Here is a 16,604-nt window from a genome sequence, read left to right on the forward strand (position 1 = left end):
AGAGGCAGGCAGATCATTATGAGTTCGAGGCCTTACTGCAAGTCCTGGAGAGCCAAGGCTACACAGAGAAACCCTGTCTCAAATACTCAAGGGGAAAAAAAAATAGGAAACAAGGCGATAACTAAACTTGTGGGTTCAGGCCTAACTTTGGGCCCAAGCCTGTGCTGTAAAGTTCACTGGTCTTTGAGCGCGGGCCAGGGAACCTGCGCACAGGGAGCTTCCTCCCGAATGCCAAGGAGGAAGCGGAAGTGCCGCTCCTCGTAGCCTTGGAGACGCGGGGGAGGCGTAGCCGCCTGTAGCCCGACCTTTGACCCGCGGCGTCAGAGGCTGAGGTGCGGGGACTCCTGGAGAGAGGTTCCTTTGATCGCAGTGACGATGGAGGTAACGGTGGGCGTCGTGCCGTCCTGCTGGCCTTCGGCACCGCTGGAGGAGTGGGAGGGCACGGCTAGGAGCCTGTTCCCGCCTCCGCGGCCCGACCCCCGCCGCTGTGCTCAGCGTAGAGCCGGGTGCTGGCGCTTGCCGTGGCGATAGCCCCCTCTCCCCTACCTCTCTCTCACCTCAAGGCTTTTGGCATTGCTCCTGGAATTGGGATGAGCTCTTGTGACGATTTTGTTTTGCAGGATCCTGTTCAAGGTGGGATGGCTGCAGCACCCTCTGCAACCGGGAAATCCAAGGTGAGGAGAGCACTCTACCGCCAGGGACCCTGTAGCGCGGAAGGGTAGTGAATTGGAAAACTTCCGTGGGGAAAAAAGGGTTTCTTATTTTAAAGAAGTAACCTTTCCTCAGGGAGTTCCATTTTCATTTACAACCACTTATTGAGTTCCTGTTCTTTTTTTTTTTTAACATCCTGATGTGCAAGCAGTTTACTTCCTGCTCCTGCTATATTTTTATAGTTTACTATGCTGAGATCCTGCCATATTCCAAGCATATAGCTAGTCTGTTTTATGAAAGTTTACACAGTGATACAATGAAGAAGGGATAAAGAATCAAGGGGCTATATCCTGTTTGTTCTAGACCACAGTTAAACGTTGAGGGTTGAATAAGGTCTTTCTTACAGCCCTGACAATTTTTAAATATTCAATGATTCGGAAAGGTGGTGGTTTATTATGAAAATGTATTATTTGCATACTGAGTTCCAGGCATTCGCTTAAGCACCAGATTCCTTCATTTTAACTTACTGAAACAAGTACCTTCATTATTCTCATTCTGCAGATGAGAAAACTGAGTGCACAAAGATGAAGTACTTCTCAGTTAGTAAACCCTAATATTTTAGTTAAAGCCTAAATGTTACCTGATTAACGTATCTGTAGTTATGTTTATATTTAATGTGCATATATATATGACTTTTCAGCTTACAACAGAATGAATTTTACAGCACTAAAGTTTTAGTTCCAGCCCTTACTAACTGTACAGTTAGAGAACATAATGGTATCTGTAAGAGTTTTATGCAAGGCTTTTGGTCCGATTTATTCATCTAATTACTCATAGTTGTTGAAGTTATACTTGTTAATTTTAAAATTACGATTGGCTTGACTAGAGCCTTTTTGGTTTTATACAGGCTGTATGTTTCTTTTGGGGGACATACTAGAAGCAAGGGTTGTAAATAATGTGACTCCATTTTTCAGCTGGAAACTTTGCCCAGAGAAGATCTCATCAAGTTTGCCAAGAAGCAAATGATGCTGCTACAGAAAGCTAAAGCGAGGTGCACAGGTGCTGGTCTTGAAACTATAGGGTTTCTTTGTTTATTACACCACTATGCCCAGCCTTGCAATTACCTTTGAATGAATAAAGTAACACACAGTTTTTAATATTTATTTTATTTTTATTTTATGTGCATTGGTGTTTTGCCCACATGTATGTCTGTGTTAGGGTGTTAGATTCCTAGAACTAGAGTTACAGACAGTTGTGAGCTGCTATATGGGTGCTGGGAATTGAACCCAGGTCCTCTGAAAAGAGCAGCCAGTGCTCTTAACTGATGAGCCATGTCTCCACAATGAGAGGAATATTTTCTTGAGGGTCTGTGATGGCACAGGCCTTTAATCCCAGTACTCAGAAGGCAGAGGCAGGTGGATCTCTTGTGAGTTCAATACTCTCCTATATACAGAGTTCCAGGACAGCCAGGGCTGCACAATAAAACCCTATCTTGGAAAAGAAAAAAAAAAAAAAATCCTAAAACCAAAGAGGAATATTTTCTTTCTTTTTTCTTTTTTACTTTTTTTTTCGTTTTGTTTTGTTTTGTTGGTTGGTTGGTTGGTTGGTTGTTTTTTTGTTTGTTTGGTTTTTGGTTTTTGGAGCCCTGGCTGTCCTGGACTCACTTTGTAAACCAGGCTACCCTCAAACTCACAGAGATCCACCAGGGTTCTGGGATTAAAGGTTTATGCCACCATGCCTGGCAAGAGAAATTTTTCTTTTTTTTTTTTTTTTTTTTTTTTTTAGAAATCCCTTTTCACTTCTTATGAATTGTAAATTCTTATAAATTAACTATGTGTTTTAAAGAAGTCAATTAAAATGTTAAAGGCACAAAGTGTAACCCCAAAGACATTCTCAGAAATTTGAAGTATATGGGCTCGCTGAAGTTGGTTGATTCCCTATTTGATATCTTTTTATTCCAAAAGAAAAAATTACATTAATATCCTTTGTTAGTATGATTGAGCGAACTCTTGAATTCCCATTAACCTAAGATTTTTAACTGCCAAGGTTTATTTTCTAACCAAAACAGATCAAATTTATTTTTAAAACTTGGATCAGTGTTTAATCAAGAAAGTAATTTACTTGGAGAGATGACCTGAACTCTGGAGCTAGTTGTATATTGATGAAATATTCAGATTTACATATGTATTTGATATTAGCTTAGTTGTTGCTTTAAGATTATGCACTAAATATGTACAACAAAAATAATAGAATGTGTGGGATATGCTTCCAAATTATGAAGGTAGTTAATCAGAATGGTACAGATACCTAGTCCCTGCTACTATAGAGGCTAAGGCAGAAGCATCAGTTGAGCCCAGGATTTCAAGACCAGCTTGGGCAACATAGCAAGCCCTCCACTTATATGTGGATAAGTAAGACAGACAGAAAGGGAAGAAGAAGTAAATACAGTTTCAGATGAAGCAGCACTGTGCATGTGCACTATAGCGGAGTTATGGATACTTAGACCACTCTCCAAAATGAAAATTTTTGTATTGAGGGGATTAAGAAGGACTACTGTTTTATGGATGGAGTTAACATTTCTCCAAGTACTGACTTTTTAAATATATTATAATTTACAGGCTTGGGATTCTGCTTAGAATGTACTTGTTGGCTTAGTAGTAATTGTTTTCTTAATTTTGAACTAGAATCTTTTTAATTATTTAGAATTAGACAAAGAAATTGAAGGACTCAAATCAAAACCTGTTGATGGAGGAACTGATGATATTATTAAGGTAATAAAACAGTTTCTATTTACTTATAGAAAACATATAGTAATGGGTAAAATTTCCGGGAAGACTGTCTGCCTACTAGAGATGATTGGTTTTTGTTCAGTCACTTCATTCCTGGCCTTGGTTTAGCTTTTTAGTTCTTTAACTCACAGGGAAGGGGAGATGGCAAAGAGGGCTGTTGACTTATTTCAGACAAAAAGTCAATAACCTTCCCTTGTTATGGTTATTACTTCCGTATCTTTCCTCCTCTGCTCTGAAAACTTGGCCATGTGTAGCACTGGAATGATAATGCAATTACAGCTATACCACTGGATAATGCCTATTGACCCAGCTTTGATAGCTGCAGTTCTCCTGCCCGGGGGTGGGGGGGGGGGGGGGGGGGGGGGGGGGGGCGGGAGTGCGTGGAGATCTTAACGCACTTCCCTTGTAATCTCAACTCAGATGCCAGATCCTCATCACTTGATCACCTGTTTTCTTTTTGTTGAACAACAAAATCTTTCTTTTTTCTTTCTTTCCTTTGTTTCCTTTCTTTCCTTCCTTCACGGTTTCTCTGTGAGGCCTTGGCTGTCCTAGAACACTTTGTAGAACAGGCTGGCCTCTAACTCAGAGATCTGCCTGCCTATCCTCCTGAGTGCTGGGATTAAAAGTGTGCACCATCACAACAGGCAGCAATTTTTTCCCTTAATTTTAGATAACTAGGAAGTCTTTGGTTTCCCGCTGATAACAAGACAGACTATCTTTTGTTTCTTTGTACTCATTTTGCCAGCCTTGGGAGATCAGGAGATTAATTTTAGCTTTTCAGTATCATTAAGAAGAGGAGACTTGTTGATAATAAAGACTGTGAGGCTGTCTACAGAGTATCCCACAGAACATCTTTGTACTCATCAAGAATTTATTTTGGGACTGGAGATGGTTCAGCACTTAAGAGCACTTGCTGTTCTTTCTTGCAGAGAAACCAGGGTGAGTTCCCAAGGGTCACATGGTGGCTCACAACCCTCTGTAACTCCATTTCCAGGGGACACACATGGTGCACATATACTCAAGGCAAACACTCATACACATGAAATAAAAATAAATAATTTTTGTTGCATTTTTAAAAGTATTTTTAAATGCTTCATACAGTAGATTGTGATCATATTCTTTCCTGTATCCCAATTACGAGTCTACCCAGATCTTCTGCTCTTCTTTACTCACCCAATTTTATGTTTTGTTTTGTTTTTTTCTGTTGAGAAAAAAAAGCGGAGTCATAACACACACATGAAAAAATGGATTTTTATGTTGGCCAACTACTGAGTATAATGCCTGCTTTGTGGTTGATAAACCCAGTGTCACTCCATTGTATAATGCTGATTTCCCCTCTTCCAGCAAGTATCAGTTACAAGTATTTTATTGAGAAATTTTGCATCTCTGTTCATAAAGGATATTGGTCTGTTTCCTTTTTTGAAGGTCTGGTAAAATTCTGCGTTGACCCTGTCTAGCCCTGAGCTTTTTTGAGTGAGAGACTTAATTACTGCTTCTATTTTCTTTCACTAGGGTCATGTGTTCATTTAAATTGCTCATTTATCATTAACAGTTTTATTTCAATTTGGGTTTTCTTCAGTGATTCTAGTTCTACTTTCGTATTTTGAATTGTTTCGTTATTTCATTCAACTGTTTCTTTGTGATTTTATGGTCTTCATTAAAAGGTTTATTTATAGGGTAGGAGAGAGGGCTCAGTGGTTAAGAACACTGGCTGTTCTTCTAGAGGTCCTGAGTTCATTTCCCAGTACCTACATGGCAGCTCACTACTGTGTATAACTGTAGTCCCATGGAATCTGCCCACTTCTGATATGCAAGTGTAGATGCAGAAAAACACCCATAAACATAAATAAATCTTTTAAAATAAGAGGTTTATTCATATCCTCTTTAAAGTCCTTGTATATGTTTGTATTTTCTGTTTTGAAGTCCTTTATTTGTGTTTCAACTGTATTTCTCAGGGCCCACTGTAATAGTGTTACTGGGTTCTGTTTGAGGTATATTGTCTTGTCTGTTTCATGTTTATGATTTTGCACTGAGGTCTAGGCATCTAGAGTTATGATGTTTGAGATATTTCTTGGTCTTGTCTTTGTTGGGTGGGTGTTCTATTCTTTGGTTGCTGTTGCCCTTTCTGGATCCTAGAAAAGTGTGGTGGCTGTGGGGTCTGTGGTAGAGAGTGCTTCTGGGTCCCTGGTAGAAAGCATGTTTGGGGATTGGCCGCTGACACAAAGGAATGGAAATGAGTTAGAAGGGAAGGCTGAGAGAATCCATGGGAAAAAGATAAGCTGGGTCTGCTGAATTATATTTTTTAATTGCTTACTCCTAGTATCCAAAACAGAAGTGCTTTACATATTAATCTTATATGTAGCTACTTCTGTGATATCTTCAGTAGTTCCTATAGGTCCTGTTTGGTTGGTTGGTTTTTCTGTAAGTACTCATAAACTCTGTAAACAAATTTTCCTTTTTTAAATATTTTCATGTCTTTCATAAGTTATGGTTCATTTTGTCTAGAAAGAACTTTGCCTTTTATTTTTCCATTACTGTATGGAAATTTTTGTTTGGCAGTTATAATCCTTTTCTTATTGGTAGGCACAGTGTGGAATGGGAGCTCACCTTGTTGGCTATGCTAACCTTGAACTCCTGGCTCAAAAAAATATTCCTGTTACAGTGAACAAACTAGATGTAATCCTGATTATAAACATCTAGACTTGATGCAAAACGGACCTCTGATTTGCACTTTCTGTGAATTACTTAAGTTTTTTTTTTTTTGAACTATGCTGATTTTACAAAATATCTTGCAAATTCATTTTTGCTTTTTTTCTACAAGTTCATATGAGACTAAGATAATTTTCTCTTCCTTGAAATCTTAACTTATGTTCATTCCTTCTATCCTCTTTATCCCATAATTTTCATTAATAAACAATATAGTGCTTCATAATGTTTCTTGAGTAAGTAAAGCTGTAGGTTTTTTTAGGAATTTTTATCCACTTCATTTGAGGTTTCAATATTTTTGATAATGTAATATTTCTAACTTTTTAGCTCTGATTTATATAGAGATACTCCTTTTAGTTATGCTGTTTGTGACCACTGTGTTCTTTCCATCTGCCTCATTAGACCTATCTTAACTTTTTTTTTTTTTTTTAAATAGAACTCACTTGGCTGGTTGATCTGGTTTTCATATCATTGACTTGCCTTCCCACACATTTTCTAAAGAGGATATGTGTGTCTAAAGAAATTTTGAAGACAAGGTCTCTCTGTTTAGCCTTGGCTGTCCTGGAATTCACTCTGTACATCAGGCTGGCCTCAAATTCAAGAGATCTACTTGCCTATGCTTAGCAAGTACTGGCATTAGAGATATCCACTATCATACTTGTGCTGTCAGTCTTTTAAGAGGAGAAAAAAAAAGATTATTTCCTGCATGTTCTTTTAAGATTGCCAACCAGGTTTTAAGATGGTCAACAAACTTATTTATTTGTTTATTTGTGACAAGGTATTTCTCTATAACCGGTTCTCAACCTGTGGGTACAACCCCGGGGGCTTGAATGACCCTTTACAGGGGTCAAATATCAGATATCTTGCATATTAGATATTTACATTGCGATACATAACAGTAGCAAAATTACAGTAGCAACAAAAATAATTGTGGATTAGAGCTCAGCACAGCATAAAGAACTGTGCGAAGGGGTCGCAGCATTAGGAAGGTTGAGAACCACTGCTATACAGTACGAACCACTATGTGCAGACCAGTCCTCAAAGTTTTAAATAAAGATTTTTAAAATTGGGTGTGTGTGTGAATATGTGTGAATGCATGTGCTCAGAGATCCCCAGCAGCTAGAGTTGTGAGCCTTTCTACATGGGTGCTGGGGAGCCTGACTCAGGTCCTCTGCAAAAGCAGTATATACTCTTAATCCTTGTGTCACCTACATAGCCTTCAATCCTCATCTTTAGACCCACATATTACACTTCCATTGACAATACCTGATCTTTCTAATTTGTTGGATGTTTGGCTTGTTTGTTTGTTTCCATAATCCTGAAAATTAAACCCAGGTCTCATTCATACTAGGCAAGAGGACTCTACTACTGAGCTATGCCCTTAGTCCTGGTTATGGCCAGTTCCTAAGCTCTCAGTTCTCTCAACTCTTTACCAGCTTCTAATGTGTACCTTTCTACAAAGTCCCTTCTTTTAGAGTGTTCTCTTTCTGATTTAGTTTATCTTCTTCCACATTGTTTTCCAAAAGTATGTTGAAATTTTCTGTCTTTAAAATCTTCTTTTTCCATTAGTTTTGTTTTGTTTTATATTTTTGGGGTTTTTCTTTTTGTTGTTTTTGTTTGTTTTTGAGAAAGGGTTTCTCTGTGTAACAGCCTGGTTGTTATCCTGGAACTTGCTTTGTAGACCAGGCTGGCCTCGAAATCACAGAGATCATCTGCCTCTGCCTCCCTAGTGCTGGGATTAAAGGCTTGGGCAACCACCACCCAACTTTTTCCTTTATTCTTAATGTTTTTACCTTTTTGAATCTTTCATTTTCACTTTACCATAGCTTGGAAAAGATAGGGAGATAATTATACATGTGGTTAAGACACTATTTTGTTGTTGTTGTTCATAAACCATAGATTTATTCTTCACAGTTGTAGAGATTGAGGCTTGTTTCTTTTGTTGTCATTTTGTTGTCTTGAGTTTTCTTTTATTAAATATAGATTCTTTTCTCATAATATATACTGATTATAGGTTCTCTCCTTCTACTCCTCCCAGTTCCTATCCACCTCACTTTCCCCTGGATCCCCTCATTTTCTGTCTCTCATTAGAAAAGAACAGGAGGTAACACCCAAATATGACAGAATAAAATATAATAAGATGAAGCAGTACTTATCATATGAAAGTTGGACACAGCAACCCAACAGGAGGAAAAGAGTCCCAAGAGCTGGTATAAGAGTCAGACCCACTTGTTCTCAGTCAGGAGTCACATAAAAATATTAAGCTAATACTATAATATATACACAAAGAAACTGGTAAAGACCCATGTAGCCTTTATGCTTGCTACTTCAGTCTCTGTGAGGTTAGATGCACCTTGCTTGGTTGATTGAGAGGGCCATGTGCTCCTAGTGTCCTCCATCTTTTCTGCCTCTTCTGTGAGATTCCCTGAGCTCTGAAGGGAGGAATTTGTAGGAAATCTCTCTATATAATAACTGGCTGTGGGTCTCTGCATCTGTTCTCATCTAGTGCTAGAGGAAGCCTCTTTAATGACTGGATAAGGCGCTGCTCTATGAAGTATAATAGAATATCATTACAAGTTATTTTATCGATTATTTTTTTAACCAGTAGTGTTTGACTTTACCCTAGGTATTTAGTCTTTGGTTCTTTTATAGCTAAGAAGTGTCGAGTGTGGTTTCCTTTTTGTGGAGTGAGCCTTAAGTCAGATCAGGCATTGGTTGGCTAATCCTACAAGTTCAGTGCCATCATTGCCCTAGGATGACAGATTGTAGGTCAAAGGTTTTGTGGCTGAGTTGGTGTCCATGTTTCTCTTTTAGTAGTTTGCAGAGTATCTTTTTGTACCAAAGAGACTAAAACAAGGGGTAAAGGCTCCATGTAGGCACTAGCTTGATTTTCCCAAGTTCAATGACTTCTGTGAGTGTTGTCCTCAGCAATGGGGCCTCACTATCAGTTTGTTGAGAGTAACCCTTCGCCTTGGCAACAGTCTGGATTGTTTGGGGATTTCCATGGGACCACCTGCCAACAATTAATTGAATGCAACCCAGTCCCACCGCTGGAAGTCCTTCCTGGCTACCAGAGATGGCACTTGAGTCTCCATATACCCCAGTACTAGGAATCCTCATTAAAATCACCTTCATAAGTTACAGGAAGTTTCCATTGCAAAAGGTGTCCACACTAGTCCCCAAGTGCCCCAAATTCCAACTGTCTACCTCCACCCTAACTCCCCTTCCCAACCTGTGAGCTCCTATCTCCTTCTGCACCCAGTCTGCCTGTAAAATCTGTTCTATTTCCTTCTATCAGGGAGATCCATGTGTTCTCTCACACTCCTCCTTTTTACCTATCCTCTTTGGAGCTATAAATTATAGCTTGATTATCATTTACTTCGTGGTTAATATCTACTTATAGTGAATACATACCATATTTGTCTTTCTGGGTCTGGGTTACCTCATTCAGATTGATTTTTTTTTTCTAGTTCCATCCATTTGCCTGCAAATTTCATTATGTAATTTCTTCTTAACAGCTGAGTGATACACCATTGCGAAAATGTATCACATTTTCTTTATCCATTCTTTAGTTGAGAGACATCTAGGTTTTCAGTTTCTAGTTATTACTAATAAAGCCAACATGAAAATAGTCAAGCAAGTGTCCTTGTGGTGTGGTGGAACATCCTTTGGGTATATGCCAAGGAGTGGTATAGCTGGGTATTGAGGTAAATCGATTCCCAATTTTCTGAGAAACTGCCATACTGATTTTCAAAGTGGCTGTACAAGTATGCAATCCCACCAGCAATGGACGAATGTTCTCCGCACTCCACATCCTTACCAGCATGAACTGTCACATGCATTATTGTTCTTAGCCATTCTGACAGGTATAAGATAGCATCTCAAAGTTGTTTTGATTTGTAGCCTAATGGCTAAGGATGTTAAACATTGTTTCTCAGCCATTTGACTTCTATTGAGAATTCTCTCTTTATATCTGTACCACATTATTAATTGGATTATTTGTCTTCTTGGCATCTAGGTTCTTGAGTTTTTTATGTATTTTAGATATTAGCCCTTTTTTGGATATGGAATTGTTTGAAAAAAATCTTTTCCCATTCTGTAGGCTGCCTTACAGAAGCTTTTCAGTTTCACGAGATCCCATTTATTAGTTTTGATCTTAGTGCCTGAACTGTTGGTGTTCTGTTGATAAGGTTGTCTCCTGTACTAATGTGTTCAAGTTTATTCCCCATTTTCTCTTCTGTCAGGTTCAGTGTGTCTAGTTTCATAGTGAGGTCTTTGATTCACTTAGACTTGAGTTTTGTGCAGGGTGATAGATATGGATCTATTTGTGGTCTTTTACGTGCAAACATCCAGTTAGACCAGCACTATCCGTTGAAGATTGTTGCTTGCTTGCTTTTCTTTCCCTCCCTCCCTCCCTTCCTTCCTCCCTTTCTTCCTTCCTTCTTTCATTCTTTCTTTCTTTCTTTTCCATGTTTATTTCTGGCTTCTTTATAAAAATTCAGGTTTCCATCAGTGTGAGTTTATGTCTGGATCTTCAAATCAATTCCATTGATCAATGTGTCTGTTTTTATTACAGTAGCTCTGTTGTACACCATCGGGGATGATGATACCTTCGGAAGTTCTTTTATTATGCAGGATTGTTTTAGCTATCCTGGGTATCTTGTTTCTTTATGTGAAGTTAGAATTGTCCTTTCAAGGTCTGTAAAGAATTGTTTTGTAATTTTTATGGAGATTCCATTAAATCTCTAGGTTACTTTTGATAGAATGGCCATTTTTACTATGTTAACCCTTCTGCTCCATGAGCTGAGGAGATCTTTTCATCTGATATCTTCGATTTCTTTCTCAAAGACTTGAAGTTCTTGTCATACAGGTCTTCACTTGCTTGGTTAGAGTTACCCCAAGATACTATTATTTGAGGCTATTGTGAAAGGTGTTGTTTCCCTGATTTCTTTCTAAGTCCACTTGTCATTTGTACATAGGAGAGCTACTGACCTTTTTGAAGTTAATCTTGTATCCAGATACTTTTCTGAAAGTGTTATCATCTGTAGGAGTCCCCTACTAGAATTTTTATGATACCATCAGCAAAAAAATAAATAAATAATAAAAATAAATGATACTTTGACCTCTTCCTTTCTAATTTGTGTACCCTTGATCTCCTTAAGTTGTCTTATTGTTCTAGCCAAAACATCAAGTACTATATTGAATATACATATGGAGAGAGTGGGCAATCTTTTCCTGTTCCTGATTTTATTAGAATTCCTTTAACTTAGTCTCCATTAAATTTGATGTTGGCTGTAGGCTTGCTGTAAACTGCGTTATTATGTTTATGTCTCTTGTATCCCTGATCTCTCCAGGACTTGTATCATGAAGGGGTGTTGAATTTTGTCAAAGACCTTTGCTGTACCTAATGAGATGCTCATGTGGCTTTTTTTTTTTTCTTTTAGTTTATTTATATGGTGAATTTCATTTACTGATTTTTGTATGTTGAACCATCCCTGTATCTCTGGGATGAAGCCTACTTGATCATAGTGGATGGTCTTTTTGATGTGTTCTTGGATTCAGTTTGCAGATATTTTATTGAGTACTTTTGCATCTGTTCATGAGAGAAGTTGGTCCATGATTTTGTTTATCTTGTTGAATTTCTCAACCAACTCTTTGTTTCAGTGATTCTTTGTATTGTTCTCTTTGTTTCTTTCTTTCTTTCTTTCTTTCTTTTTTTTTTTTTTTCAGGCTTCAGTTTGATTATTTCTTGCAGTCTTCTCTTGGGTGTGCTTACTTCTTTCTGTTCATGAGGTTTCAAGTTTAAGTTGCTAATATGACGACATTCCATTTTTTTAATTTTTTCTTTTTTTAATTAATTACAGTTTATTCACTTTGTATCCGAGCTGTAGCCCCCTCCCTCATCCCCTCCCATCCCACCCTCCCTCCCTCTTCACCACCAATGCCCCTCCCGTAGGCAACTAATAGAGGAGGTCCTCCTCCCCTTCTATCAGATCATAATCTATCAGGTCTCATCAGGAGTGGCTGTATTATCTTCCTCTGTGGCTTGGAAAGGCTGCACTCCCCCCTTAGGGGGAGGTAATCAAAGAGCAGGCCACTGAGTTCATGTCAGAGACAGTTCCTGTTCCCATTACTAGGTAACCCACTTGGACACTGAGCTGCCATGGGCTACGTCTGTGCAGGAGTTCTAGGTTATCCACATTCATGGTCCTTGTTTGGAGTATCAGTCTCAGATAAGATCCCTGTGCCCAGATTCATTCCAATTTTTTTATGTAAGCACTTAGATCTATGAACTTTTTTCTTAGTTTCTCTTTCATTGTGTTTGGGTGTGTTATATATTTATTTTCATTGAATTCTAGAAACTTTAATCTCTTTATTTTTGTCTTGACTGAATATTCATTAGAAAGTTTTCTGTTTCTTTTGTTAGTGATATCCAGCTTTAATCTGTGGTTGTCTGATAGGATGCAGGCAATTATTTCAGTTTTCTTATATCTATTAAGAATTGTTTTGTGATGGGGGAGTTAGTAAGACCTGGAGTGGACAGGAGCTCCACAAGGAGAACAACAGAACCAAATATCTGGCCACAGGGATCTTTTCTGAGATGGATACTCCATCCAAGGACCATTCATGGTTATTACCCAGAACCCCTGCTCAGATGTAGCCCATGGCAGCTCAGTATCCAAGTAGGTACCCTAGTAAGGGAAACAGGGACTGTCTCTGACATGAACTCAGTGGCTGGCTCTTAGACAACCCCCCCCCCCCCGAGGGAGGAGCAGCATTGCTAGGCCACAGAAGAAGACAATGAACCAGTGCTGATCAGACCTGATAAGCTAGGGTCAGATGGAAGGGGATGAGAACCGCCCCTATCAGTGGACTTAGAGAGGGGCATGGGAGGAGATGAGGGAGTGAGGGTGGGACTGGGAGGGAATGAGGGAGAGACTACAGCTGAGCTACAAAGCCAATAAAATGTAATTAATGTAAAAAATAAAAATTTAATTTAAAAAAATTGCTTTGAGTCTGAGTATATGGTCAATTTTGAAGAAAGTTCCATGAGGTGCAGAGAAGAAGGTATATTCTTTTGTGTTTGAGTGAAATGTTCTGTGTATGTCTGCTAAGTCCATTTGACTTACAACATCTATTAGCTCCAGCATCTCTCTATTTAGTTTTGTTGAGATGACCTGTCCATTGGTGAGAGTGGAATACTGAAGTCTCGTACTATCAGTGTGTAAGGGTCAGTATGTGATTTAAGCTGTAGGAGTGTTTCTTTTACAAAAGTCGATACCATTATTTTAGGGGTATAGATGTTAAGAATAAGATGTATGACGCTGTGCATGGTGGCACACACCTTTAATCCCAAAACTTAGGAGGCAGAAGCAGGAAGATCTCTGCCTTCGAGGCTAGCCTAGACTTCAGAGGGCATTCCCAGGACAGCCAGGGTTATACAGAGAAACTCTTGTCTCAAAAAAAAAGTATTCTTGGTGGATTTTTTTTTCTTTGATGAGTATGTAGTGTGCTTCCCTATTTCTTGTGATTAGTTTTGGTTTGAAGTCTATTTTGTTACATATTAAATAAAATGAATACACCAGCTTGCTTCTTAAGTCCATTTGCTTGGAATATAATTTTCCAACTCTTTACCCTGAGGTAATATCTATCCTTGATATTGAGGTGTGTTTCTTTTTCTTGGGTGCAGCAGCAGAATGGATTCTGTGTTCACTTCCATTCTGTTACTCTGCATCTTTTTATTGGGAAATGTTGAACACTATCAGTGACCAATGATTGTTGATGCCTGTTATTTTCTTGGTGTTGGTAGTGTTGAGGGTGTGTGTGTGTGTTCTCCTTCTTTTGATTTTGCTGGTTTTAGATTATTTATTTCCTGTTTTTTCATGGTCTTAGGTTGACATTTTTCTTCTAGCACCTTCTATAGAACTGGATTTGTAGATACATATTGTTTAAATTTAACTTTATCATGAAATATCTTATTTCTCCATCTATGGTGATTGAAAGTTTTGCTGGGTATAGTAGCCTGGGATCACATTTGTGATCTTTTAAGAGTCTGGAGCACCTCTGTCCAAGTCCTGGTTTTTAAAGTCTCCATTAAAAAGTCAGGTCTAGGGTGCTGGAGAGATGGCTCAGTGGTTAAAAGCACTGTCTGTTCTTCCAAAGGTCATGAGTTCAATTCCCAGCAACCACATGGTAGCTTTCAACCATCTATAATGTGAACTTTCCTCTTGTGGCAGGTGAAAGTGCAGATAGAACACTCATATACATAAAATAAATAAATAAGAAAGAAAGAAAGAAAGAAAGAAAGAAAGAAAGAAAGAAAGAAAGAAAGAAAGAAAGAAAGAAAGAGAAAAGTCCGGTCTAATTCTGATAGGTCTGCCTTTATGTGTAACTTGGTCTTTTTCCCTTATGGCTTTTCATATTTTTTCTTTGTTTGATTTGTGTGTTTAGTGTTTTGATTATTATGTAGCATGGGGACTTTTTTTTTCTGGTCCAATCTATTTGGTGTTTTTTATGCTTCTTGTACCTTGATAAGCATCTTCTTTAGGTTAAGAAAAAAAATTTTTTTCCGTTATTTGTTGAAAACTTTCTCTGGTCCTTTGAGCTGAGTTTCTTTTCCTTCCTCTATACTTGTTTTTTCTTAGGTTTGGTCTTTTCATAGTGTCACAGATTTTTTGTTTTGTGACAGAAGTCTTCTAGAGTTAACTCTTTTTTTTTTACTGATATATCCATTTCTTCTGTCATATCTTCAATGCCTGAGTATCTGTCTTCCTTTTTTGTATTCTATTGGTGAAGGTCGTCTCTGTAATTCTTGTTCGATTTCCTAAATTTTTTTCTCTCCAGAATTCAGTTCGTTTGGGTTTTCAGGTTGATCCTATTTCCAATTTCTAATCTTGAACAGTTTTTTTTCATTTCCTCCACTATTTATGTTTTGCTGGATTTCTTTAAGGGATTTATTTATTTCCCTTTGAAGGACCTCTATTACACTTATTAAGGCTGTTTTAAAGGTTTTGTGTTTGGGTGTGTGTGTGTTTCAGCTATGTTGGAATATTCAGAGCCTGCTGTGGTAGGATAGTGGGGCTCCGTGGAAACATATTGCCCTGGTTGTTACTGATTGTGTTCTTATGCTGACATGTAGGCATCTGGGTTTGGGATGATTATAGGTCTAAGTGTTGGTATCTGGATTTGTCTTTGTTGGTTGGGTGTTTTGTTCCTTGGTTTCTGTTTGTTTGTTTGTTTTTGTTTTTTTCTGGATTTTCAGAGAATGTGATGGCTGTGTGTTTGCCTGTTTTCCTGGCCTGCTCAGCTGGTATGTTCACAGGGAATTCCTGCTGTGTTGGAGGCTGGGATACTGGGATGAGTTGGGGAAGGAAGGTTGGAGGAGGTCTGTGTGATCTGTTTTGGATGGGGTCAGAGAAGAAAGAGAGACCACAACATGCTTCCTGCTTCGGAGCTTGGGGTAAGACTAGGGATTGGATCTTAGGAGCAGTTGGAAAGGTATGGGTCCGCCTTCAGCTTACTTGTTGCCCTGGGAGGAGCAGCCCTTGGGTTAGCAGGAGGTGCCTGCTTCAGTTGGAATCTGGGACAAAGCAACAAGTGGAAGGCAAAGGTTAGAGGGGGGAGATCTTTGGGATTCACAGAGCAGAAGGGGTACGGAAGGCTGCCATGGGTGTTCTGCTTTAGAGCTAGGGTTGAGACTGGGAGATTAGGTCTGGGGGAACAAGAGCAAGACACTTTTTTTAACCTCAGGCAGACAAATTGTGTCATTCCAAAACAGGTACTAACTGAACGCTTGGATGCCCTTCTTCTGGAAAAAGCAGAGACTGAACAACAGTGTCTATGTCTGAAAAAGGAAAATATTAAAGTGAAGCAAGACGTTGAGGTAAGAACATTTAATATTCTTTTATTTGGTAACTCACATAAAATAGTAATGAATTTTTTAGCTGAATGGGATCTTAAGCATCTAATCCAGCCAAGTATGGAGACACATGCCAGCTCTTGGGAGGCTTAACTATTCCTAAGCCAAAATCAAGGCCAGCCTGGGATACTTAACAAGGCACTGTCTCTAATAAAAGGAGCCAGCCAGATGGCCCAGTAGAAAGGGGTGTTTGCCTTCAAGCTTGGTGATCTGTCCCCAAATCTACATGGTAGAAGGAGAAAACTGACTCCTAAAGTTGTCTATAACCTCCACACGTGTCCGTGGTATGTGCACACTCACATCATTTACACACACACACACTAATTTAGCGTTTTAAAGGGTATCTATTCCAATCTTACTATCTTATCACAAACAAAAGACTCAGCTCTGGAATCACAGAGCCATAATTCCAGCTTCCCAGGAGGCTAAAGGATTGAGGTTCATAAGTTCAGGACAAGTCTAGGATACAGAACAAGTTCAAGGCCAGCTTGAGCAGACACTGTCAAAAAGTGAAAAGAAGAATTGGGATATAGCCCAGT

General features: G+C 38.8%; 1 protein-coding gene across 2 annotated transcripts in view; it reads left to right on the plus strand.

Moving 5' to 3' along the window:
* Window positions 1-297: 297 nt before the first annotated feature.
* The window catches only part of Gcc2 (GRIP and coiled-coil domain containing 2), a 51,767-nt gene continuing 35,460 nt past the window's right edge, over window positions 298-16,604 (plus strand). Inside the window, exons 1-5 of one of the 2 annotated variants that reach the window (XM_055614206.1) lie at window positions 298-381; window positions 621-674; window positions 1,626-1,710; window positions 3,355-3,422; window positions 15,925-16,029. In XM_055614206.1, coding sequence (XP_055470181.1) covers window positions 376-381; window positions 621-674; window positions 1,626-1,710; window positions 3,355-3,422; window positions 15,925-16,029 — 318 coding nt within the window. In that variant the 5' untranslated portion in view covers window positions 298-375. Of the gene's footprint in view, window positions 382-620; window positions 675-1,625; window positions 1,711-3,354; window positions 3,423-13,117; window positions 15,457-15,924; window positions 16,030-16,604 lie in introns of those variants that run through there. The other variant, XM_055614215.1, reaches the window with a different exon arrangement.

Source organism: Psammomys obesus, unplaced genomic scaffold (genome assembly GCF_907164565.1).
Source record: "Psammomys obesus unplaced genomic scaffold, mPsaObe1.curated_primary_1811, whole genome shotgun sequence".
Taxonomy (NCBI): Eukaryota; Metazoa; Chordata; class Mammalia; order Rodentia; family Muridae; genus Psammomys; species Psammomys obesus.